We start from the raw sequence: 27,853 nt of genomic DNA, 5'->3' as shown, positions 1-27,853 counted from the left end.
CTTTTCGAAGGAAAGGGCAGGGAGATCTTTTATTTTATAAATGTGCCATTCTGCCACAAGAAATGTAGTCTTGGGCACTTCAAGTAAGTGGTGTAAGCATTGTTTTCTCCCGGTAACCTTAATTTCTTGTTCATAACTGAGGTTTTACGTGTGTTAAAATCTCGTACATTTATTATATATTAGATATCGTCCCGGTTATGAGATCCGAGCATATAAAATTACTGGTGATTTAATATTGTAAAAGAATCGCTATTGTAAGGGGGGAAGGGAGGTTATGAGCCAAAAGCAGTATGTTGCACGAATGCGTAAGGCAGGTCAGTGTAGGAAGTCGACCTCACTGTTGAAATAACCTATAGGAAATTTACGGTTGAAGACTGCAAAGGAATTTCAGGATTTAAAGCTTCTGCTCCACTTGCCAGGGTGCTTGTATTTGTACGCTCTTGCCCACCCTCGCTTCTTTCTTGCAAACGATCACACGGAGCCTCCACCTTGGTGTTTCACACAGAAATGAGGCGCTAGCGGGGGAATTGACGCTTTCCTGAAAGGCAACAAAAGGAGTAAACAGGCCCATGGGGGCAAAGGCGTTCCCCTTAATTGGGCAGACTGATCGACGCCACTTCCCAAACAACAGCAAGTGCTTTGCAAATGCGTAAGCCCCTTGCATTCAGGTTCTGCACGGATCAGTTTGTTGCCTTGCCTTTTGTTTGTGTGTCCTTGGGATAAGAGAGGATGCTGGGGGGAGGAGAGAGGGGGTTAATAAGAAAGTCAAAGTCCGGGTTTTAACAAGGTATGGGCAACGTTTAAAGGACATTTATATATATAAAATACCGAATGGAAAGCGAGGTTAATGCGAGTAGGTGGTGATGAGGATAGAATACTTTCATCTGTACCTTTACACTAAAGGAGATGAACAGATAGAAAACAAAACTAATCGTCCCCTAATCGTTTTTCACGTTTCTAAAATATTATTTTAAAAGCGTTTGGCCGTGAGTACATCAACGGGAAGAGCTGGAGGGCAGGGCCATGGCTGTGTACCTGTGAGCGCGGAAGGGGAGTGCCTTTGCAAAGGGGCAGTTACCGAGCCCGTTACACATCCCACATGGCTTTTCCGAATTGGATCCCCCCTCCCGCTGGCAGTGAAGACTTAAAACAGCAGTCCCCGGTCAGCGTTATTTCTCCCCTCTTTGTCTTCTTCCCCCTAGGCTTTTTTTTTTTTTTTTTCGCCCTCCTCCAGTAAATCCCTTTCTCTGTCAGTCCTCTCCCAGCTGCTGATTGAGGTTCACTCCAATTCTCGGCTTGAAAACTGGGCTCTTATTTAGGAAGTCATTAATCACATCCCCTCCCCCGGAAAGAGATGGCGGAGAAACCTGTGAAGTACAGTTCCTCGCCCCATCCCCCCTCCAGAAATGTTGTGAAACGCTAGACCTCCGCACATTCTGGGCCATATTAAGGTGATACCGCGTTTCCGGCGCGCTTTTAATTTGAATGCGAAATTTGTAACGATCCAGTTGTGCTTCTGCCCGCGTTGTGCGCCCAGGGTTGCCCAGACGCCTGCCGGCGCTCCCCGTGCGTGTTGCACACACGCGTGTCCCTCGTCCGTGAGCATCCCGCCTTCGTGTGCGGACGCGGAGCCCGCCTGCCGTGGGCACAGATACCCCGTAATCTCCTCTGCACGGCCGCCCTGCATGCAGCTGTTGTTCACTGGGCTGTAGCTAGAAACACACGGGTCTTCCTACGGATCTGTGCATGCACGGGAGGGCAGAAACCCCAGAATAATACGTCATCTCGATTTCCCGTAAAGAAGCGTGCAGATTAGCTGTCCGAAAAGGAAGGGGAAAAAAAAAAAAGCGCCGAGTTGGAAATTTCTTGTTCATTCATAAATTATTTTGGTGTGTCAGGCTACTTGAAATGGCGATTGGCTGCTCCTGCCTCCTGCCAACCCCTTAAGGATCCGATGCGAAATTAGTAGCAAGAAAGCATGTAATTGACCGAGTCACGTGTGCGCAGGGGGCCAGAAACGGAGCGAGAGAGACGGGGAAAAATCAAAAGAGGGAAAGCACATTAGACCATGCGAGCTAAATTTGCGATCGTTCAAAATCAGGATGTTAGATTAATGCAGAAGACCACTTCGATCCACAGGGAAAGTTTTCATCTCACGAGTTTGGAGCAGAGGGCCCGTGGGGCAACATGGCCGAAGGTTAATTTTCTTTTTCTATTGTTTTACTATGATTTTCGCTCGCTCGCTCGCTCTCTCCCCCCCTCCCCCCTCCCCCCACCCCTTTTTAACCCAACTATGCATTACCCTTTTTTAGCAGCTCGCGCAAGGGGGCTTTCTCCAAACCCATTGTTACCCAGCTCAGAAACTGTTCCGTACCGCCCACACCGATTCACAACTTGAAAAGCTTTCAGGGGGCTATTGTTTGAATTGTTCCTGTTTGATTAAGCACAGTTGCAGTGGTGGGATGAGAAAACGGCCGTACACCTGTCCCAACTTTAATCGAAAGTTTATTCCAAGGAGGGATGGATACACGCTGGAAAATAGTGGTTTCGGCGCTGCATGTGCAATAACCAGTTGTGCAATCTACCCAATTTTGCTTATTCTCTCTCCTCCACCCCTCCTCGGCCGGCCTCCCCCCTCGCCCCCCCGGTCCTGCGCCTTGCGAGGAGAGACTAATTGGGTTGAGAATTCCTGTTGAGAAATGGGATCGGTCTTAAACCAGCAATATTCAAGTAAAGTATCGCGTTCCGTGCTGTAATGTGGCTGAAAGATGGAGTTAAATGGAAAAATACACGTATGTACAGAAACGTGGGCTGCCCTGGGCTCAAAGAGAGGGAGAGCCTCCGTGCGCAGTGTTTCCTCTCTGTAACCTCCGGTGATTTTATTTTTTTACGTATTTTGGGGAGAAGGTTGTTTATTTTAGGATTTAGGAAAAAATACGCACTTTTCGCCGTTTGCTTTTTGATTTTGTTTTGTTCGCCCTTTTTTTTTCCCCCCCGTTCCGTTCGTAGTAACTCCTTTATACAGCGGCAAAAGGATGTTACCAGAATTTAACTCTTTGCTTTGCATCTTGTCCCTCTCTTCCTTCTTTTTCTCCCCCCTTCCCCCCCCCACACCCCAACACCCCCGCCTTTCCCTCTTCCTCAGCAGGGGCGAGTAAAGGTGGAGACGAACCCGGGAAGTTGCCGGAGCAGGAAGAAGAGGAGGAATCCCAGGTTTTGCACGGAACCGGCCATTGCAAATGGTTCAATGTGAGAATGGGATTCGGGTTCATCTCCATGAGCAACCGAGAGGGAAGCCCCTTGGAGTCTCCAGTTGATGTCTTTGTACACCAAGTAAGACCCGTTTTTGTCTTCCATCTCAGCCTGCCACATTTGGTTGAGCTCAGTGCGACTCCGGTTTTATGAGAAGTAACCTGTATTTTTTCTAGGTATTTAAGTACATCTGTACTTAAAGAGTTGCCTTAGGTAGTGGTTTTGTTGGCAGTGTACAATTTGAGTAAATAAGGTCGTTAGATTGTGCTTAGTCTCTGTGGCTGGTGATTTGTGCAAGGGGATAATGTTTCTTCGTATCTTCCTCCTTGGTTAGAAAAGTCTCCTGTGGTTTTTATTTATTTTCAAATGTCACACTTTTTAACAAGGTTTATCATTTGTCACCAGACTGATCAGGAGCAGATATGCCTTTCCTTGGAAACTGTTTAAAATTAAGCTGGGGAAAAGATAAATAAATGTCGGGTTTCATTCAGATAACATTTGAGTACAGTTTTAAACTGTTTAGTTGTAAACCTCGAATTACTTTTTAAAAGCTCATCTGAGATTAGTTAGTGAAATTGAGACATAATTATAGTGTTATTTTGCAGTAATTCAGACCTGAGAGTGTCCCCGTGGTGATACTCTGAAGCGTGTATGTGGTTTGGTTGGTTGATTTTTAATTATTCCTTTCTAGGGGAAAAAAAAAAGAAGTAATGATTAAGTATTCAGACCAAAGCAGTGTCTCTGTGAGGCTTTTGGGGACACAAGGGGTGTATGGTCCATGGTTTTCTTTTTAAGCACAGCATTATGGATGGTTTTGTGCTTTGAACATGGCACCTGGTACGAAGGCAAAGCAGTTTTAGTTGCAAAATAGGTAGAAAATGCTAAGGGAACTTCATTAAGATCTGTACTGTGGTTTGTGAAGGAGTGTGCGTAGACCTTCCCTAGTCCTTCTGTAAGTCTCCTGTTGCTACAATGCTATTTTGAATTTCACCCATTTTCCCTGTGATCAGAAAACAGAATAGAAGTATCAGGTAAAGAGACCATTTTGGGGTTGGCCAGGGCCATGTTAGGGAGGCAAAAGGCATCTTCTTACGTGGTTGTCCATTTCCTATGACGTTTGCAATGACGGGGAAGGGGGTGTTCCACGATTATACAGTGACTCCCTTTTAATATTGCATTTGGTAGCCTGGCTTTATTCCGCAGCAACTTTCATCAGGCTTTTTTAAAGTATACACCTTTGATTAGATCAGTAAAAAGGTGTTTGAAACTTCTGAAGAAACTGCTGCTGTGGCATGTTGCCTTGCAGTGCATGGTGGGGTGGATTTCTGGTCTTGCTGCCCTACGTGTGAGCCCTTGCACTTTAGGGTCTGCACTTCGATATAGCTGCTTGCATTTGGAATTATGTACAAAGCGTAGAATCCAGTAGTGAACTCACTAAATTCCTACACTTCCTGCTTTGTACTGGCATATAAGCTGCCCCCTCTTTGCTGCTGCTTTTTCTCTTCAAAACTGAATGAATGAAACACTTATCAAAGAAGGAGCAGTCTTCCTCCTTTTCCCCCTTTTCGTTTCTTCTTTGTATCTTTTTGAGTCGTGAAGATGGTCTTTACAGTTTTATAAATTTACTTTAAAGATAAAACCTCCTTTTTCTTCATGTAATTTTGTGTTAATGTAATTTTTTTGCTTCTTGAATAGTGGAAGACAAATATTTGAAACATAGCAGTGCTGTTAATAAAAAACACATTTGGAAACAAAGATATTCTTAGAGCTGTGGAAATAGAGAAGTATTGAACTGCATGATAACCTGATACATTTAAGTAATACTAGACAAGGTTTTTGATTTCATAATGGAAAGTAGTCCTAGAAAATAATAAAATAGTAGTAAATTTGGAAGGCTCTATTGAGTTGTGTTCCCTAAAGGAGGAGGACAAGAAGGAAATGTTAGACAAGTTTGTTTATTGCAGTTTAATAATCTACAATTTATCCGTACTCTTGGGTTTTTAAGACATACCACAGTGTAAAATGCAGTGAAAAATACCATGTTTCATTGCATGTAAACTGTTTGCCTCAGTCATTTTGAGTTTACTTAGAGATACATCTTACTGAGTGCAGTTATTAGTATTCTGCAATGAATTGCTGTTACAGCAAAGAAAATAATGTTTCTCATAATTTTCCTTCTGATGAAATCTAAGGTAGATATGTAAACTTCATGGTGACATATATCTTCTTTCCATCAGTTTTCTGTGTAAAATAATGGGGAGAATGACTGTCTATTGTGTTTCAGAGTACATTTTAGATAATGGATATTGCTACATAAAATGCTTTGTATTAGCTAACTAGCTGACCAGTTCTAGCAGTAGCAGCCAGAGCACAAAAATGTCTTTAAATCTGTAATGTTATTTAACAGTGCTGCTTGTACAACAGGGTCTGTTGCCTGAGCAGTGGTTGGACCCTATTTCTATCAGTTTCATTAATTTGAAAAATTTTGTCATGTGAAGGGTCCTTTTCAAGGCAAAGATACTAGTTCATTAATCTGTTGAAACAAAATACTACTGTTCAAAAGTGCTTTGAAAACACTTCATCATTTAAGTGTGTGCGCATAGTCTTGCATGCATTCATTCACTCATTCTGCAGTGTTTGTAGCTACTGGTATAATTTTATAGAATTAGTCAGTCTGAGCAGGGGAGAGAAGATTCTAGTTTACTTAGTCGAAGTCCTGTCAAAGCTAGCTTGAACCCTGCACAACAGTATTTTTCCTTTCTTATATTACCTTTTTTTGGTGAGTTTATGCCCAGTTTATGAGATCTTGCCACAAGCAAAAACTTACTGTATGTCAAGTCAAAATTCCTGTAATAGTTTAAGCTCATTATACCTAGACTTTTGAGCTTATGATAAATAATTTTGCTTTCTTCTTGGAGTTCCCCCTTAGCTGTGTGTGGATTATAGCGACATTTTTCCCAAGTCAGTGCTTTGCTAATTGTATATATTGATATATTTTTAGAGGACCGTGCTTTTGTTTGGACTTCTCTTCCCCTTCACCCAATGAAAGTACTGTTCATGAAACAGCTGCAGTATTGAGTTTTTAACCCTGCCTTTTAAGTCCCTCCTTTGGTGTTGATCATTTTGATTGATCTTCTCTGAACTACCTTCCGACTGGTGTTACCCTTCTGGTAATGAGGTACCTAGAGCTGGATGCATTATTTAAGGTAGAAACACGTCAGCCATAATATATGTGCATCTGTGTGTCTACAGTGTAATTCGGTACACTTACACACAGCCACACTCTTTTCCTTTTTAGCTTTATTCTGATACAGGTTATATCTTTAAGTCATGTGTTTGAGTCATTCAGGGTCATATAAAAATTACGAGTCCTTACAACTACGTAATTTTTTGAACACAAACCATGATCAATGCAACAATGTACCAAGTCCACTCTGTTTCTTTTGTAAAAAAAAACGAAGAGTAGCAATGTTAGTCCTCTGTAACATTGTGAAATCCGAGGAATGTGCACCTTACTGAATTTGGCTCAATATTGTCATTTGAGGTCTTAATAGATTACCATTAAGTGAATAATACAGCTTGTTTCTCTTTTACTTTGTGAATTCTGGACCTAGTTATGTGTGAATGGCTCTTAATAACTTTCAGAAAAAGATCTATTTGTCAAAGCGTAAAGCAGACTGGAGAGGTGAAGTGAGGGAAACTTCTTGTGGTGCACACAAAAAAAGGTCTTAAAATGGAAAGAACTAAGAAGAGCTGAAGTTCTCATAGAATCAGAAAAGGATGATATTTCTTAAAATTTTTTTGCACGTTCAAAATTTTACACAACTTTAATATGTACTGCTTCTTTTGGATGCTGGCAGTAAGGCAAAAATGCTGCACGTTCTTTTTTGCACACATTTTGTGCAGACTAAGTTAGAAACATGTCTCTTTTCCTTTGCTTAGTGTGAAGCCCAGATGTTAAAGATGATAATGAACTGTAGGGTGCTGAATGTAAACAGATGCAATTAAATACGTGTTTGTGAGTATCAAGGACTATAAATTTATGTCTGTTTCTCAATAATGTGGTTTTTCAAGATGGGATGGATTGTTCAGCTTAGATGAAGTTTTTTGGGACCTGGATCTGTAGTCCAGAATTCTTCCTGCAATAAGGGATTGGTACAGGATTTCTGAACTGGGACCTTAAACATGATCCTTCTTTGGGATCCTCTTTTATGAGATGGGGAGAGGAAGGAAGGGAGGAGCAGCATGTAGGAGCTGGTGTATTTTGTTTTCTCATTAAAAGGAACATAGTTGGCTTGAAATTTTTCACTTTCCTCTGAACTTTCTTACTCTCACTACAAGTTACTGTTACTACCATAGTTGATAAAAATGGAAAACATCCTTTTTTCTTTTACTCAGTACTTCTGCACTGCATTATCATTCGTGTATTATAAATACTGCTCTTATTGTTTCAAGTGCTTATAACAAAAGAAGGAAGAAAAATTACTGAGACTATTTTGACTGTAAACAGAAGAATAAATGGAAAATGAGACATAAAAGCAGCATCTGAACAGTCTTTTCCCTTAATGTGACCAACTATCCTTTTCAATGATGAATCAGATGCCTGTTCTTTGAATTACAAGTTTTTAGGCACAGTTGAACTCCTTTTTCTAGGACTGAGTCGGGCATGGCATGATACACTCAGTGCTGATTTTCTTATATTGTGAGCACATGTGATCCCATGCTTTTTCAAGGATGCATTCATTCCTTCATCTATCATAGCATACATTCTTCATTTTTGTTTTATTGGGAGCCTTTAAAGACTATTTAATTGCTCAGGATAACTGGAAGTCCTGGGCAAGCGAGTGGGATCCTTGCTCCTTATGTTTAATGTGATATGGGAATACCAATTCAGAGTATACAGAAGTCTCCATGCAGAGTACACTACTACAGACACTACTTCTACTGTCGTCTTTGACTTCTGCTGGGGACCAGGCAAGCCCAGTCCTAATCAAAACAAAAGTGGCTAGCAGGATTTAGGGAGGGAAGCTGAGGAAGGAAGCGAACGGGGAGCAAACGTGTGTCTGCAGTGAGCATGTGTAGGGGAGATCCGGCAGGGATCAGACGCGGGTGTCAAAGTCTGCTCAGCAGCCGCAGCGCGTGTAGCATCTGTGATGGGATGGAGCTGCTGCGGACCTGGAGCCAAGCTTTGGCTCTCACCAGCTGTGTTGCAGCATGCAGAGAAATGGTGGGGACCACTGGTTTGTGGTGGGGAGCAGTACAGCATTGGATTTTGGGTTTTTAAAATTTATTTTGGCTACTAGTTAGTATAGTGTATGGACACATAGACAGATGGTAAAATACTTTACTGACAGCTTGTTGGTTAATGATGGTTGTCTGAAGAAACTTGTGGTTTGGTTGTTTGAGTTATGGAGCTGCCATCTTCTGAACCTTCCAGATATCATCTATTTACATCTAACCCAAACACTGTAGTAAATTTTTATTAGTAAACCTATGTACTATTTAAGTGGATGGCAACACCATTAAACCTGCGTGGTGTTGAATCTGATCAGATTTTGCTGAAGAGTTTTAAACCTTGTTGACAAGCAAAAATCACAAGTGGCCCAAAAGCAGAGGGCTGCAGTAGGACAACGTTTTCTTAAGAGGTATTTCCCTTTTTTGCAGAGCAGTAAGTGCACCCTTTCCAGAGCATGCTATCCTCCCTTTCTCCAAGACTGAGGAAGTTGTGCACAGGGGTTGGGATACTGGAAGGAAGAGGATATTTTGTCTGGGGCACAAACATAAGATATCAAAGCAGATATATGAACCGAAGCTAAAAGGAAATGAATTGTCAGATTGGGAAAAATGTTGTTATTGTGGCTAGTTCTGGTTTGCAGCTACATTACTGAGGTAGTAAGTATATTTAGAGCTATCCAGAGTTTTGTTTCACACTCTTTACAAAGTATATTCCCATGTAAATATTGTTTAATTTGTCTTCCTTAAGTAACCCATTGCAGTAAAAGGCCTGCTATATTTCCCCACTAATTATTAACAGAAGCAAAATTAGGCCCACCAGTTTCTTCTAAGGTGTATAAGAGTGACTTTAAAGGTGTCATTTAAGATCCTAGGAACTAAAAACTAGAGGGTAAAGACCATTTATGATGTTTATTAAAACCAACACAAATAAATAAGGACATACTTATTTAGATTTTTAATTCCCTATATGAAGGGGTGGGGTTTTTTGCCTTTTGTTATACTAGCTGAAAGTAACAAGGACTGTTAGAGAGGTATTATGTGATGTTTGGCTCTTTTTAAAGGCCAGTTCTTCAGTACAGATTTGGACTGGCTTTTGCCTGATGGATATCACTGGTGAAAGCAGTGAATCCTTAAATTGCTTTTACATCAGCAGAGTATCACTAAACACCTCTGCATGGGAGGTGGGGAAGTGCTTCTGATTGCTTAAGCCTATTTGGTTGGAGAAACTGGTGTCCAGGCTTTTCCTCAGATTAGTCTGGCTGTTCCTGACTTAAAATGGAGGGGGGGTTAACTGCTTGGGAGATGGCTAAAGGGAATTCCAGATCCTCACTCCAGAGATGGCTTGGCTGCTTGTGGAGCAGCTGTGGACCTTGCTGCAAGCTTCACAGTCTGCTGTATTATGGAAAACTGGCACTGAATGTGATTTGTTCCTAACATGAAAATCTGTAACATGCAGCAAGTCAGCAGCTGCTCTGCAAGCAGCCAAATAAGGCTTTGCAGTAGCAGTGTGGGGTGAATAGGTGGAGGCTTAAACTCCTACAGCCACCCTTCTTGGTGGGAATCCTATGGCCATGACTTGACTTTTACATTTGGCAGCAGTGCTGCTGCCTCAGTAAGCTTCAAGAGCTTTTATATCACTCTTCCTGTTGGACTAGGATAAGTTCTCGTGGGGCTGCATTGCATACTCAGCTGGGGAAATGTTTGGGTTTGTATCTGATTTTTGTATCATTTTTCATATCAGAGAATCCCCACGATCCCCACAAATAAGGGTAGGCAGTATTGGCACCGTGGAAGGGTGGCCAAGGATGCAAGTGAGCTGCTGCCAGGGTGAAGTGAAGGTATTGCAGGAAAGAGCTGGAAGCTGCTGTCACAGAAATGTGAATGAAATTACAATCTTCCTGGTGCAAAAGAGCAAAGTTCTCCTGTTGCCATCTTCAGCTGGGGATGGAGAGACAACGAAAGTGATAATGACTTTTCAAGAAAGAGGGCACTTGAGGGTATTGGAATGAGTCCAAGCATCTGAGCTCTTCTTGGAAGTGAAATGTTCCAGAAGTCTTTGTGTCACACTTCAGTCTTTAAGTTTCTCTTTTTCTTGTTTAGTGATTACAGTTCAGTTGTGGCACTGAAATATATTGTTTGCAGTTTCAAAGAGCACTATTTATAAGTCAAACAAAAAAACCCCAAAAAACCAAAAAACCCAAGGATTTTTTGATTCCTGTAAATAATATGTGGGGTTTTTCTTCTACAGAACAGAAATAAGCACACCTACAGTGCATGTTCATAATAATTTAGATGGATTTTTTTAGCAGATAGGTGAGAGCTTAGTGAAACTAGTCGGTAATCTGAAAAGTACAGCTCCTTAATTACTCCAGATACATGGATTTTCAACTTTGAAAATTAAATGCATCAAAAAATTAGAGGTTATTTGTCCGAAAGTTTGTAGAATATTCTTATTCTGTTACCAGTGCAGGAGCCAAGAAAATCACACAGATAGTTTCTATTCCAAAGTGCAGATCTGGTGCTAGAATTGCATTTTTTGGAAGGAGGAAGGCTGAAAAGTTAGGGTTCATTTTTTTAGCATCAGAGGTTAGTATTTTCACTAGTTAAAACTGTTCTGCAGGTAAAATCTAAGTAAAAGCATATATAATCAATATTTGGGGCGTATGAATTTATCTACAAAATCAAAGTAATATTTCATTACTATAACAGATCTTGTGCACTGTCAGAAAACACCAGTTATTACATTCATAAATGTGTAATTCTCATAAACTTAGCTGACAGTGGCCTTCTCCATCAAAGATAATCTGTTCCCAGAGAGGCCTTCTTTTAATTAGTCATGGTAATTTACAGGTATGCAGTGTTGGGAGAATTTTTTTTTTCCTGATTATTTTTATTATAGTGCCACATGAGGCGACTTTAACATTTGTGTTATAACTTTCTGTTTATGGTCATATAAATATATGCACCAAAATAAACCCTGGGCTGAAACTGAGAGTAAAAGTGATAGTAATTGTGTACTCTAAGGAGACTAGAATAAGCATTAATTTGGGGTTTTTTCAAAGTACAGGTGTCTTTGAAATCTCTTAATTGTGCACATGTGCTATAATTTAAAAAATGTTTTATTTCATTTTACAGCTGTGTTTTGCAAGGTAGTAATCAAAATCTTGGTTGGTTTTATGAGCTATTTGTAATAATACAATCTTAGGGGAAATAAGGGGATTTAAAAAGCCTCTGCTGACCATGTGTAGTAATTTCTGAATATTCTTAGACTTGTTGCACTGGAAATACAAGAAATACATAAAACTAGTAGTATAGAATGTACCTAATAGACCCAACTTGACTTCTGTAGACTTTGGATTGGACCCCCAACTGCCTCCTGTATTTAACAGATATATTGTTATCTCACCCAGTTTAATTACCTGGTCTAAGATATGCAGATTGCACATCCTGAGAACCAGCCATTTGTGACACTAAAGTGGAATAAGATCCAAGAATTATTCACTAACTTGTTTGCTGCCCACTTCCCCAAATATTAAATGCAATAGTGCATCAGGTGAATGGAAATTTGAGAATTGTTTCAACAGTGAACAAAATTTCTTCCTTAATGTAATGAAACTACAACATCCTTTCTCGTCTTGTTGGTATTACAGACCCGATGGGGCGAATTCTGCTCAGTATTCTCATGTGAAGTGGTCCTACTGGCCTGTGAAACTTGTTCAATAAAATGAACAGCACGAGAAGTGGATGTTAAGTCCACTTTCAGTAAAAACATGAATGTTTTTACTGAAAGTATGTGATTTACAGCTTTTTGGTTTCATAAGGCTATAAGTGTGCATTTTGTGCTCAAAAATGTGAGTGCCATATTGTGATCTGAGCTGTTCCCTGTACAGTGCCTAAAATGTAAAATAGCAAACAGAGTTTGGGTCACTGTTACTTAATTGAAATTGACAAAAAGTGGTACCACTTGTCAAGTTCATGCATACATATGATGTTACATATGTAACTTTTTTTGTACTGTGGATGTATAATATTTCATGTCTTACCTAAATTCACCTGGCCATTCATGTGCTTTGATGCTAAGGCCTCAGGCTGATAATGTGGGGTATTCCATCTTCCTGTTGAAAAATTACTCAGTTGCAAATAAGTTCTTCACAGTAGGAAAAAGTGGTAGAAGAAGTATGTGCAATGCTCCTGGTGTGGTAAAGACCCCTCAGTGTGGGCACAAGCAGGTTCTTTTGGAAGTGAGTAAAGTTCACCCTTGCAGTCAAAGTGCCTTGGCGCCTTGAACAGCTACTGAGCCCTGTGCAGAGCCTTTGATTTCTGGCAGGGCTGATGGGATGCAGTAGGTATCAGGAAATTTTTTTAAAAACCCTGTAACTTTTAGTATTGCATATCTGTGTTGGCAAGGGGAGGGGGATGGGAGTCCTGCTGGCTGGATCCTTAGGATCTGTCTTCTTCCCAGGCCCTAATGTTAGGGATTACTACTCAGAGGCAAGGGAGAGCACTGGCCAGTGGGGAGGAGGAAGCAGCTGAACCTTCTGCTCAGACAGGAGCAGGTGGACAGCTCACAGATTTGGAGGCATAGTGTAGTCCTCCAATACTTGTAAATGCAGTTAGTAAAAAAGTTTTCATTTCACCATAGTGCTTTAACAGGTCTCCACTACAGTGAATAAATTCTCATTTGGCTGTGCCAAATCTGCTGTGTTTGCCTGCTTCGTCTTTTGGTTTTGGAGGTTTGTGTGCCCGTGTGTGTGTGTTAATTAAAGAAAGCACATTACATTTGTATTGGCTGTTTTATATGAGTCAAAATCACATTTGTTCAATGTTTTCATGTAGGCTGTTTTGCAGAAACTGTTTAATGGGTGGGAAATGTAGGGTAGAAGTTAACCCTGTAAGGGATGCCTGGTTTCTTGTGAGGCTCTAGCATGCAGGCTGATCTTAGGGCATCTAACAGGGCATCCTGTTTGTTGTGTGTGATTCTGATTTAGAAACTACTGCAACCTGGAAAAAAAAAAGATAAAATAATTTTTACAAGTGTGTTTAATTGGCTTCAGGAGTTAGTGATAATTGTTAAAGACAGACATTACTTGAGGGTGGATTGATCTGGATGTGAAGCAGATGCATTAATAAACAAAGAAACTCTGTATTTCTGATGTTGTAGAGAACTTTGCTTGTTGCCATTGACTTTGCAGGACTAGTCACAAAGAGAGGCTGTGGGGTTGGACTGTAGAGGACAAGAGAGCAAAAGATTTTAAAGGTGCATTGTTAAGATGAAAACAAAATTCAAGATTTTTAGGCAGGAATATAGTACATCTGAAGATAAAATTTTTGCTTAGACTTGCAAGAATAGGATTTTGTTAGTGTTAACTCATGCTTTTTTGAGCACTTAATGGAGCGGTAATTATCACATCTTTCACTAAGGAGTGCTTAATTCTCCTGGACTATAGTCTATTATCTACACTAAGAAAGTAGGTTATTAGATTCTCCTCTCAGCAATGCCTTCTCTTCCTCAAGAATTAAAAAAAAATGGTTTACAACATTCCAATATCGATGCTGGATTTGAAAACATTTAAAATTATATATATTCTAGACACTGATTAAGAACATTCCTTTAAATTTGAGCTGTGCCTACATTGTCTTCAGGAGAAGTTATTAAAGACTTTCATGAAAAATAAAAATGTATATTCTATTTAATATGTATTTACATTTAGTGACTACATAGCATTTTTCAAGAACATAGATGCTTTTAAAATTAATCTGCAGTCTGTTTTGAGCAACAACATCTGTTTATGTTTAATAATGTAATTGGTAGATTCAGATTCCCCAAAGAGTTTTCACATTAATCTTCATTAATTTATTTTAATTGAGCAATTATATATTTTTTAAATGGCAGATTAATTTATTTTTATAATACTGTTTCTTTGTTACTGACAATAATCATCAGCAGTTCATTGGGAAATGATAGCCCATTCCATGCTCATGTGGGTTTATTGTTAATCCTCAGATAGTACTACTTCTTTGGATGGTCATTCTTTAACTGGTGACAGCTGTAAATGGACTAAGATTAGACTGTTGAAGTGGCTACAGTTGGAGCATTTGGTGAAAGATTAATTATTTTTAGTGTTCATTATTAGAGAGTATAACCAATGTTTAAGATTTTCTGTGATCTACATATTAATATATTTTTAATGGGAATCAGTATATTAAAATTATATATAAAACACTACTATGTTTTTATAGTTATAATTTGATTTCCTTTTATCTGTATGTCTAAGAGATCTAAGCCAGCACTGACCACAATAGGTGTCATGAAATGCACCTATATTATATTATTCTCCTGTGTGAAGTAATGGCATAAAATGATTGATTTTGTTGCAGTATTTCTGGTTTTAGGATGATGTATATAATCTATTTGTTAAATTTTTAAAAGCTTGTAAACCTTAGCTTAGTTTGTTTTCTCCCTCCATCTGATGTGTATTTTCAAAGTACAGTATGTTTTACCTACATTTCAAGGACCAAATGTTACTAAGAGATGAAGTGTTGAGCCAGGTGAAGTCAGTGAAATAGTTGTCATGGAGTTTCAGTGCATATGCACAGTTTCTCTCAAGGATTTTTTTTTCTGATTGTTTAATTTGGGAGCTTAGATACTTCAATCAGAAAAGCTTGATTAAATAAATGAAAGGGGGTTTTGTGTGTATAAACTGTAATTCAGTGTACTTGTTTTTACTGTCTTTGTGAGAGCTTTGCAATCTTTAAAATTCCCCCAAAACTAATGACATAACAGTATCATTTGTACGAATTTATCATACACGAATGTTCACATGAATTTCTTGCAGTGCTTTAAGCAGGGTCTTCATTAGTTTAAGCTGTGCCATTTTGTGGATAAGTTTTAAATTCCTGGCATTTCAGGTCTAAAAGGGGACTTGGCAGATAATTATTTATGGATAATATGTAAGAAAATAAAAATGTGTACTAATCTGCTATTTTCTTCACTTAAGTAAACATGTAGAAAATTTAGTACAGGGTTTTTTTGTTACTGTTTAATTCCAGTGGTTTAACAAAGTTAATCTGAGTTTGTATGTCTTATAAGCACATTGTTCTGGGTACACTAACATTTCACTGTGAAATTTTTGAAGACGATGGACAAACGAGCAAATTGCTTCCTTTTATTAAATCGGTATGGAAGTAAATTATCAAACAATAAGAGACGGGCTAAATACAGAAGAAAAACATTAATCCTTGCTTCCTTTAATAATTGGTTTGTTGAAAATTACTGGTTACATTATTGTAACGTAATTTTTACACATTTACTAAACTAAATACTTTTGTGTCAAAAGCAGATACTCAAATTTTGAAATGTCAGGTTTCCACTAATCTGACAAATTTTATGGAGAGCTTCCTGGTAGCAACGTTGCTATTAAAATGTTACCATTGAAAAGATACATTCAAGCATTAAGAAATCAAATTAGAAAAATTACTTTAGGTATTAGGCAAAAAACCCACAGCGAAATATTCATTATGAATACATGCTAATATAGGAAATACAAGATCTCGTAGATATCTGCCTACAAGCCTTGTTTTCATCTTCTACAGCATTCATGCCTGTTTCAGGAAACAGGTTTAACAATGTAGGTCAGTTTGGACTGTGCTGCGCGGGGGAATGGCAGGGAGGGATGCAGACTGGAACTGTGGTTTTGTATTTGCCAGTTCCCTTCTGGATCAGTGCTGTGGAATCCAAGCCGTATAACTCGCATTTAGAAGGGGCCAAGTGAAAAGATTCCGGGCCTTAATTTTCCTGCTTGTTGGCAAGATTTGCCAGTCAGCTGTTGGCTTCTCCGCCGTGCTGTGGCTGGCGCGGGCGGAGAAAACCTCCGGTCTGGCAGGGCTGAGCTACGCTTTTTGTCTCGCATGGGTGATGCACGTATTGTGTGCTCAGCCGGTCATGCTGCAGGCGGGGCAGGTTGCTGGTGCTGCAGAGCGCTCTGGGGCTGCCCTGGCGATGGAAGGGCTGAGGATTTGGGTGGGCAGGGGGTGTCGGGGGCGCGGGTGCCGCGGCGGCGCCGGGGAGGGGCTGGGGCCTCTTTTCCGGCGCCCTCCGCTCCCCTCGCTGCCCGGCCGCAGGAATTTGCCCCCTCCCGGCTCAGGTTGCAAGCCCCGGCCGAGCCGGGGAAGCCAGGGTCAGGGCTATTCATTGCCTATCGCTTCCTCGGGCCATTTATAACCTGCTCCTCCCCGGGCAGCTGACTGTGGTCCAAGGAAGTGATCGAGATGAGAGATTCAAAGATTTTATTGCTCTCTAAATACGGTTTAAGTGTTCTGTTTGTTTCTTTTGCTTTGTTTATTAAAAAAAAAAAAGCCGATTTGGCACACGGTGCGGAGCTGGCAATGCTGATTAATATCTTTGAGGATCACTATAATGATTGATCCAAACTGTGTGAAGGGCAGCACTGCTGGAACTAGCAGGTTTCGTGCTGTGTGCCCCATCTCCCCGGCAGTCACACACATCCTTGCCCTCCGCTGGGGTGCTGGCGTGGGGGGCAGTGGGGACAGTCACAGCCCCTGTGCTGGAGGAGCAGAATCACAGAATATGCTGAGTTGGAAGGGCCCCCACAAGGATCACCGAGTCCAACTTTTAGCCGTGCACAAGGCATCCCCAAGGGTCACACAATGTGCCTGAGAGCATTGTTCAAACACTCCTGGAGCTCTGTCAGCCTGGTGCTGTGACCACTTCCCTGGGGAGAGTGTTCCAGTGCTCAACACCGTCTGCATATAAAACCTTTTTCTAATATCCAACCTACACCTCCCCTGACACAGCTTCAGGCCATTCCCTGTGGCCCTGTCACTGGTCACCGCAGATCAGTGTGTGCCGTCAGCCGCAGACGGCAGGCACTGATCTCTGGACCGGAGGTGGATATAACATCAGACAGGGCCAGTCTGCCATCAGCTGCAGGGCACACTGACACACAGGCAATGCCAATTATAAACTATGAGGCAAGCACTTTCCCCGGAGCTTTGGCACCGCTTATGGCAGTGCTGTCCCTACTGGGGTGTCAGAGAGGCCGAGCTGGGGTTCGCCGCGCCCTGCGCTCCTCTCCCCGGCCCACAGGAGATGCTGCACACAAGGATGGCGGCAGGGGTGACATCAGGAACAGCTTTGAAGGGAAATGCCGCCTTCCTTTCAGGAGCCATTTGTTGGCCACATTGATGCTGGGGGAAGAATTAAACCTGGGTAGTCGCAGAACCACAGAATGTTCTGAGTTGGAAGGGACCCACAAGGGTCATCGAGCCCACCTCTTCAGTGAGTGACCCATGCAGGGATGAAACCCACAACCTTGGCATTATCAGCACCCAGCTCTGACCAACTGAGCTAAGATGATAAAAAATTGGGCACATTGCGATTTTCCCTGACCTCTCAGGCTTGCCCTCTTAATGATCAAGCAAATCATACTACTAAATAACACACCACCGTGAAGCAGTCGTATTTACGGAAATACTTAAATGGGAAAAAATTTTTAATAACAAATTATTCTTCTTGAACTTCTTAGTACTTTTCAGTGGTGTTTTACCTCACATCTTAAAATTTCTTTTTAACTTCTGAGTGTTGTGACGTGACAACACTGAACTTTTGAAAAATACTCAGCAGAATTATCTGCTTTTGTTTATTTGGAAGGACAGCATAGTCCTTCATGCTAAAAAGTCTTTCAACAAGATTAATGATTGCTGGATTCCAGTCTTGCAAACACTTGTTCTTTAAAGTAAGACTTGTTCATGTAAATAAAGGTTTCAAGATTAGGACCTTAAATATGCTTTTATAACTAAATCTTCTGCTTTTGTCTGTTCTTGGGTGAAGTTCCACATGGACTTAATGAGATTTTTCTTTTCTTGTATTAGAAATTATAGTGTAGTTTTACTACTTAACTTTTTTGGAAAAAGGATTGATAGTCTATTGAATTTTTTCTTTATAAAAACACAAAAAGTAGTGCATATACATACTTCATATACTATAAATGAAAAATATATATATTTCCTGATAGCAATGGTTTCGCTCTAATGGAAATAATATCAAGCAATCTTTCCCAACTCAGGTCACAATATGTTGGTTTTTCCATCTCTGTGGGTGAGTTGTGTAAAGCTTTTACAAGTTTTCTGGCTGTATTTTATAACAGCATAATTAAAACCAGTGTTTTTTACATTCCTAAATATAAAATGTACTTCTAGGCTGTCAGTAGTGTTTAATGATTCACCCCTCTGGGACAGTCTCTCCTTTGGGATGAGTTTGGTGTAATGCTATTGACTATGATACATTCGTGTCAGTTGCTCGTTCCTCCCCCATCAGCATCCAGCTTGCTGGAATCTCATGTTTTTTTCTGAAAGCATTTTTACTTGCAAACGATTTTTTTAGATGCATATGTTATGAAAGGAATTTTTACAGACAGAACCCTAAGGTTGCTTTGGGTTGTTTCAAAATAGTACAGGGATTAAAGGCTGCTTTACTTTTATTGCTGCTTTCAAATAGGTGGCACGTGCTTTTTGGAAGCGTTTTTCAAGCAGAAGTATTTTATGTTTCAAGTACAAAGTATGTTGGTTTTCTGTAGTTTTAATTAATCCACGTGTGCCTTGTATTTACATATTTTTGACTAAACATGGCATTGTTTTACAAAATGTAGAGGTTTTATAATATACATGTTAGATAATTGGAACATTTAAATGATTTTTTTTTTTTTAAGCTGGCTACTTATTTTAACCTCTCTATGTAAAATCCTTTATCTGTTTTTAAGGTTAATGTTAAGTGTTGCTTTTACAATCCCAAATGGGAGAAATGCTTTTCATAAATCTCAAGTCTTGCAGGGCCCAGTGCCTGTCATTCCATACACCAGTCCATAATTACATTTGGTTGATACATGTTAAACTTTCCATTGCTGTTGTTGTGAGCCCCAGAATTATTCTGCATGGTTATTTTTAAATTAAGCAAGCATCTCAATTAATCTTGAAGAAAAAATTGTTTGCTGAAGATGTGATCCATGCTAGGCTTTTGGGGTTGTTTGGTTTGGTTTAGTTTCTTTTTTTGCTGTTGTTTTTTGTGCTGGTTTGTTTGGCTTGGGTTTTGTTTTTTCTTCTCCTGCATGAAATCCGTGCTTGTTACAACCCTGCAGTTTCATTATTGCCCTAAGCCACGTAACTGTAGACTTCTGGTAGAAGAGGCAATCCTTCCCAACCTTTCCTCCACCCTGGCGTCATGTTTCCACCTGGACTCCTGTGTCAATTCCACTGCTTTGTAGCTGCAAGAGTTACAATACTTTGCTCTTTAAGCTGAAAACTAGTAATTTATTTTTCATGTTTGGGTTTGATTTGTATCAGGAAACTCACAGGACTTTGACTTTGCTGCATGGAAAAACTGAGCTACCTTGAGGAAAGCAGTAGAGGCATGCAGGCTGAGGAAATGCAGAATACACCATTCCATTTGATGTTGGTGCAGTAGTGGACTGTAATTTTTGAGGAACTGAGCCAAAATAAAATGGGAGGTCTTGTTCTCCAAACTTCTTGATGCTCTCACTGATTTAACTTGCTAGCTAGGAAGAAAGTGGCAGAGCAAGACTTCACACCACTGCACCTCAAGGAGCTCCCTTCTCTGTTGGCATGTGCTCACTGTGACTGCACCTTCTGTCAGCACCGGGTTTGGTCTGGCATTCATTTCCTCAGAAAGATGTTAAGAGTCCAGTCCTGCGGATAGTGATGTGTCTATTTCTGTAACTTTTTAAAATATAGACTGAGTTTCCTGCTGGCAACGTTTAATTTGTGACTGCCCTTCTGGTGTGTAAGTAGCAGGTATAATTGAGCTGTCTGCTTTACTGGGCACACGTTTTCCTTAATAATACAGGAGGATCAAGTTAAAGTCCCGGAAGAATATCCATGATTTGACCTTTCTTAGTAGACTCAATGTAGTATTTATTAGCTGATCTCAGTGACTACTTCAACTAAGGCTCAGCCATAAACAGCTTCTCTCCTGATGTCCAAACTGCTTCAAAGCAAGCTGTAGCAGTAATTGCCATTTTTCTTCTAAGGACATTTGAAAAATATTTTCATTGAAATAAACCCCTGAATTGTCCTGAATGAACTTTAAAATGTTTTTAAAGAAATATTTCTCATGTTACTGCACACGTTTGTCAGTCATGATATGAGTTCAGTGCTGCAAAGCAGTGGTTACTTGTGCCACACCTACAAAGTCACTTGGATTTCATTGGATTTGGCTGCTGATGAGTGAAGTCTGGGACTGAGATCTGTGCAGGACTCCCTTTCGTGGCAAGTTGCCAGATGGGTCCTCAGTTTGTCTGAGAGCAAATGGGACTGAGTTCTGTCTGTGCAGGGACAGTGAAATTATGCTGGGTGCTGCATATGCATAAAGTGGGCAAATTTAGTAGATACATTAAAACACTGAGTTCTGGTTGCTGCTATTTTAACTTGAAGTCAGGATGTATTTAGTAAAAGGCAAGAATGGTTATCTTGAGGTTGTTTATTGACACAAGTCATGCTGTGGCTGGCTAAGGTGCACTACGTAATAGATACAGCTCGTTCTGCTTACTACATGTTACCATTCACCCCATCCCCAGGAGATCAGTGAGGGTGTAATACAGATGTAAATAAATTGAAGGAACCTTTATTTATATATCTATATTCTCTGTGTATGTTACACATATAATGTCATTTCTGTCAAAATGAGTGGCCTCAGGCAGCTGGGATGGGCAGAGTTGGAGTGCTGTTTTTAATTGAGTAAAACGTGTGTTCTGACATTTTGGGAACTATTTCTGTTATACAGAGAGATTGCCACTGATGAATGGAGCCTGTCTGGTAGCAACTTTCTGTGTTTAATAGCATTTGATCAGGATCCTCACAATGAGGTTGTCTTTCATATGTAAAATTTCAGATGGCTTGAATTTTTAGCTACTTTTCTTACAAATGTACCTAGGTATTTATTTTAGAAAGAAAAATTGCAAAACTAAAAAAATTCTGTTCAAGTGTATCATGTAGCTGAGAAGATCATTACACTTTTCAGTAACCTTCATTTATTGCATGGATTAATGGTTGATTAAAGTAATTTGGCACTTTGTATTGGAGACAATAATCCGTGTGCCTTGTGCACTGATATTACATGTGCAGTCTAAGCCTGTTGCCTTAATAAAAGGCTGACCAAATTAGGTATGGATGTTTCTGGCACACAGATAAGAATAAGGAGAATATCAATATTGGGCATATTGTAACAAATTAAATTATTTGGCAGATCGTTGTAGCAAAGACTGAGTTAAGTGAACAAAATACCATTTATCTTTATTTGGAGGTTGTTCTTCGAATGATTATTGATTTCCAAATTTCAGATAGTTATAATAAGTTACATCAGTGACATGAACAGTAAGCAATTTGGCTTTTTTTTCAGGGCTTGCTTGGTTTTTTTTAGGGTATGTTAAAAACAAATGGAAAATTTAATGTAGGAGAATAACCTGCATGTGAGAAAACATTTTTTAAAGGGAGTATCAGTTGTGAAAGTAATGTTTGAAAAACTAATATGAAATGTAAATTTAATTTCCATTTGAAGGTACTTGCATAGCACAGGGTTTTTTTTAATTTAGCAAAATGAAACTGTCTTTTTTTCTGAACAAAAATATATAAATCACTTATTTCAAGAGGAAACTGTATAAACTTATTTTCTGTCCCATCAGCTTAGCATTTGTGAGTCAGCATTTTACAATAAACATTAGATGTCTTCACAAATAGGATATAACACACAATAAATAAATAATTTCCGAATTATTTCCGTCACTGGAAATTTGTGGAGGTTGGCCAAGGAAGAGTTTTTCTTTAATACCTTTTTTTTTTTTTAATATATTCTCAGGTAGTGATAAGGACATGCTGTTCCAAGAGAGCTGAGAAAAATGCATTTCTACACTGTAGGCATTTCTGCTGGCTTTCCTTCATCTCCTGCGGGTGCCCCTCCTCCATTTTGTTTTCCTTTTTCACAAGTTTTCTGGTTGTGCTCTCTCTTGACCTCACTGCGTGAGCTTGTAGCCACACAGGACACTGGCAAGATCAGAAAATACTACCACTGGATTAAAACAAGAGTGCACAAGTCAGGAAGGAGCCTGCAAAGGCAGCAAAAGGAAAGTGGAGGTCTGCAGATTTTTTCTGTAAAATAATGCAGTAGTCTTAAAACAGGGCTTGAGGTTTGTACAGATCGTTTGACATTTAATTTTGAAAGACAGCATAGCTATTTGTGAAAAATCCCTAAATAGATTTCGTTAAGATCTGTTTTTTGTCTTGTGATTTGTTATTACAATGCAGAAAAAATAAGAGTAGAGAAATTAATAAGCACTCTCAGTCTAAAAAAACAAGCAAATGCCAAATAGAAGGATTATTTTCTTTATATTTTTTTGGTGTTTCTGACAAGTTCCCTCAAGATAAACCTTTGAAAAACATGTGATACAATTTAAATATTCATTTGTCCTTGCAAATAATTGCCTTTTATATTCCTAAGAAATTACATCTCTGATCTGTGTACAAATATATTTTGTTATTCAGAAGTTGATCTTAACTTAGTGTTTAGAACCTTATATTAATATATTTCACCTATTTCTTGGCATTAGTATTCTAGGTTCCATGTTCTGTAGAATAGTGTATTCTAACACAGAATGTAAGCAGAAAATACTTGTACTTTTGTGATAAATTATGCTTATTCCTGCCTAGTGAGTACATGATGAAGCTCTTCAAAAGTGCTTTAGAAAGTGCTTCTTGAAACAAGCATAGGAAACCTACATTCCTCTTGTCCTTATGTCTCCAAAGTCATACCCATCTTTAGTTTGATTTTCATCTTTCTTTCGACAGGATTTTAGCACTACCATTTGTTAACCTTGTCATACACCTGAGCACCAGGAAATATGTTCTGCAGTCGGTATTTCATTTCTATGTTTATCAGTCACGGCTCTCTGTGAACAGTGAGGAGATGCATTCACAAATTCTGTGAATGAGGTACAGTATCTGATAACAGAATCTCCTTAATACTGTGTTCAGTGGCTTTGGGCAAGTCTTTCAAGTGAAGGTACACATTGCTGTACTTTGCTGTACCTGTGATCTGATTTTTACATGCCTTACTATGGATTCAGTTTCTTGGCAACTGATTGTTGGTTATATTAAAAAGCAGCGCAGAGATTTCTCTCTGGATCCAGAGATGAGTGAAGAGCACTGCTTAGCTGTGCGCACAGATAGCAGGGTACAGGTTCTTGCTTAAATTAAGGCATGGGGCAGCTCTACGTAATTTCTGCAAACGCCTGCCTGACCAGTAACAGAAGCTCTTCCAGTCAAGAAACCAGTGTTGCTCTAGACTGTGTCTAGTGATAAATAACCCTGGGTCAGGAGCAGGCTGAGGCAGTGGAGTGTCATCCTCCATCATGTGAGAGGTTGCATGTTGTTCCCTATGCTGGTTTTTTCCTTTCCCCACAGTGACTGCTACTGCGTTTGGCACACAGAGGGTATTTCTCTGGTCAGCAGTTAGAGCGCAGCCACCCTGTCTTTTGGGAATGGGGCAGAAGTGGAGAAGGAAAGAACGTTGCCAGATGAATGTTAAATTGTGCTGCAGCACCTTGCTTCAGAGCCAGGGAATGATGCCCAAGCTGTTATTTAGAGGCGTGTATGTAGCCTGAGACTACAGAGGCTTGAAATGGGTGCACATGTGTGTGCCAGCAGATGCAGTCAAGAGCCAGTGAATCACCATCTTTGTGGCAATGGTAAAATCTTTGTAACTCACACAGGTTTGTTGATTTGTTAAAGTTTATGTATTAATGTTAACATTCTCCTCACCTTTAAGTTTAACAATAACAGATTGCAAAGATGGGTATTTTCTTTCCCTTTCCAGAAGGATTAGGACACAGTAAATTTTAGAGGATGACAGGCACTACAGTTGGTAGGTGAACCTGCACAGGGGTTGGTTTGTACCTGGTTAAGGGCAGCCTTGTAATAGATCTCCCCTGTGCAAGTGGAATAGAGGCATTTGACAGCAGTGTGGTGGCCTGAACTGCCGGTGAAAGTGTCCTGAGGTGTGTCCTGTTTAATGTGATTGAGCAAAGCACTTGTGCCATGTGGGAGGTAACAGCAATTCACTCAGCACACGTGCAAATGCCATGTGTGGATGCACTGACTCATGTTAATGTAATTACCTCACTGTAATTGAGTTAAGTACAATTGATTTAACAGTAGTGAAGATGAGCCCACAGTTACAGTCTAAAATGTGAGTACATATTTGATTGTCAGGTTTAGTGTTTCTTGCAGGAGGCTGAAATTTTTTCTTCATAGTACAGTGAATGAAGAATGTGCTTAACTTTAGCCCCATCCACAGTCTGAGTGGAACTCAGGACGGTAGTTTTTGTTTTCTTGCATATATTTTCCAAATACTGTGTGAGCTATTGATAATACACCTTTTGTAGAGCAGGAGGAATCAGCACAATGTGCACAGCACCATTTTATTTATCAGCTGTTCTGTAGGCTGAGTTCTGATACTGAGGTAGAAATATCTTTTCTTGACACTTCATTGCTTTTTGGGGGGACCTCATGGCAATAATTTTTAAAGCCCTGTGGTTCACTGCTCCTCAAGCCTGATCTTTTCTCAGAAATGTTTTTCATTCCTGCTTTATATTAGTTCCTAGCTACTAAGAAGCTCAGCTATTTACTTAGACTTAATCCCAGAGTACTTGCCATCTCTAATTCAGTATGTTAGCGCTTACTAATCCATGATTTTGGAAGCAATAGACATGTGAAGATGACATGAGAAGGGGGTTGAAAAAATTAGTGTCTTGATTGACTCATCAGTTATTAAGCTTACCAGATATTAGTTGTATATATTTGGTATATTATGTTAATACAAACAAATTTACTTGCCAGTGAAGTGCAAAGTAAACTTCTAATTTTTTTTTTTTGAGATCTATACTGGTCTTGGTAGTTATTGATAGAAAAGCTTTGTGACAAATTCCAAAGTGTCTATGAAGAGTTCATCTGTGTCCCTCTTGAGTTCTGACCACAGTGTATGAATACTTAAAAATCCCACAAAGAAAAATATTCTGAAATTGCTTTTAATTAATAAACTTTATTAATCTTTCAGAAATTAACTGATACTCTTAGGGTCTGATTTGACATGTTTAGCTTAGATGTTCATGATAGTTTAGTTTAGATTCGCTGCATCAGAAGGAGCAGCCTTACCTTCTTTGTTCTTTCTGTGCTGGCCAAGGCTCCAGCATCCAGCAGTTCAGCAAGTTAAACCTGTTCCAAAAACAAAACACACACAACCCCACCTTTTTTTTTTCTTTTTATTAAATTTGTGTGGACATTGCTACCTAAACTTGTGATGACTCAGATGAGTGCCAAACCTGCTACACTGGGTGAAGAAAATAATCTGCATCTCCCACAGGGAGGAGCAGAAGGGAGCCTCTCCTTTTTCCTGACAAGGCCATTGTTTAAATTAAAAATTAACATGTTAATATCATTTTGGTTGTGTTGTCATTTCAGAAATACTTGGTTTCTGAAAACAGGTTTTTCTGAAAATAGGATACTCTGTATGTATCTACACATAGATATCCACATCCCTGTCTTTGTCTACACATATTGATAGGAATTTCGTAAGATATTTCGTAGATTCAGGCTGCTGTTTAAAGAGCCACTTATTTTTGTTTCATGAACAGTCCATTTGCAGTGGATTGGTTGGTTCAGTTTGTTTTTAAAAACCAAAATGTCATGTTTGGCCAAAAAACTTGCCTGAATAGCTTCTCATATTAACTGAAATGGAGCAGAAAATATCAGGGACAAACCCACAATATTCCATACAGTTGTGATTACAGGTTGTTACAGCATAAAATACAGTTGGTATATCTTATAAATCTAAGCACATTATTACCATTTCTTTATTAGACATACCAGTTAAGCCCTGAAGTTGAAGCACGTTAAGGAAGCTAAAAATAGTCTTGGTGTTTAGCTGATTGAGTCAGAAGGTTTCCAGGATCTGGGAGTAGGCTGTATCAGAAATGAGGCAGTGGTACTATTAGATGTAGAAAAAGGAACACAAAACAGGTGCAGCAAGTGTTTTTATATATATCAGGTGATTAATAATGCATTCTGGTGGGTTTAGAGTTTTTCAGATTTCAGAAGAACACCACTGATGGCCATCTATCTACTGGTAATAGTTTAAACTTTGAGATTTGGTGAGTGAAACTCAGCCATTTTGTCCTGCCAGAAAAGATACCTTTTTCTGTGAAGTGAAGGGCTCAGATAGTTGTTCAAACATCACCAACTGTAATTGAGACCAAGCCTTGTGTGAATCTTTGTATAAACAAAGCCGCTATTTCTGCCTTTATGTCTTACTGGGGCAGGAAGGTGGAAAACCAAAGGCACCAGTGCAAGGAAAGGGACTCTGTGTGTTGAAATAAACTAGTGACATCTGAAGTGCAAGTATTCGAGACCTTCAGCAGGCAAGCTCTGGGCTCTTAAGTATTTTAACAATACTTAAAAGCCTGTCCCTAAATTTTTGCCCCCTAAACAGGGAAGCATCATGTGTTAGCAATCACTGAGGCAGGCTGCCTTGGTAACCTGGGCAGCCTCTCCCAGGCTGAATCCATGACCCAGCTGCCTCCCAACCCTGAGTCATCCTGTCTCTTGGAAAAGGATCCTGCGATGTTTCTGCTCAGTGTGAATCCTTGCAAATGCAACCGGGCTCATAAGCTGCCATTTTATTCCCTTGAGGGCAGTGATGTGTTAATCAGTGACCAGAAATGATCTTGAAACAGAAGTATAATTTTTATAGAACTAAAAGCAGTGGAGAGAAAAGCATCTTAAAATCCACAAACCAGAGAGCATGCGACTGAAGGGCAATGCTGTGTAATTCCCTGGGCTGAGTAACACCCATTTTCCCTAGATGTCTGCAGTCATCTCTTTGGGCCTGTCCATCTTTCCAGTTTCTGAGCAGTGACCCTGCCCTTTCCTTTGAGAACAACCTTTCTCAAGGTCTCGACTTTCTCTGTTCAGTGTTAGTTTCTACTTTTTCCAAGTAGAATGTCCATGATTACTTTATTCTGGATCCTAGCATTTGTCCCAGTTGTTGCATGTTGGTTTGCTGGGCTGTTCTGAGAGCACTGCTGGAGAGCTCTCTGTCACTCTCCTGGTGGTGTGCCAACTTGACTGATCGTACATAGCCAGTTCTGTGTCCTTTTCACCAGACAACAAATGGCTCTGCTGCTGGTTTTGATTTTATATGTGATGGGCCTTCATTCTCTACCATATCAGGCAATGAAAAATGGATTGGATAAGAGTGTTATTTCCCAAGAGAGATACTTGTGACTTA

General features: G+C 39.8%; 1 protein-coding gene across 1 annotated transcript in view; it reads left to right on the top strand.

Annotated features, from left to right (window-relative positions):
* Window positions 1-27,853, top strand: part of LIN28B (lin-28 RNA binding posttranscriptional regulator B) — a 99,994-nt gene that overhangs the window by 13,957 nt on the left and 58,184 nt on the right. Inside the window, exon 3 of the mRNA XM_085056264.1 lies at window positions 3,149-3,333. Within this exon, the coding sequence (XP_084912390.1) occupies window positions 3,149-3,333 (185 nt within the window). The remainder of the gene's footprint in view (window positions 1-3,148; window positions 3,334-27,853) is intronic.

Source organism: Lichenostomus cassidix, chromosome 3 (assembly GCF_008360975.1).
Source record: "Lichenostomus cassidix isolate B80296 chromosome 3, HeHo_3.0, whole genome shotgun sequence".
NCBI classification, from domain to species: domain Eukaryota; kingdom Metazoa; phylum Chordata; class Aves; order Passeriformes; family Meliphagidae; genus Lichenostomus; species Lichenostomus cassidix.
This window is presented reverse-complemented; position numbering and strand designations above follow the sequence as displayed.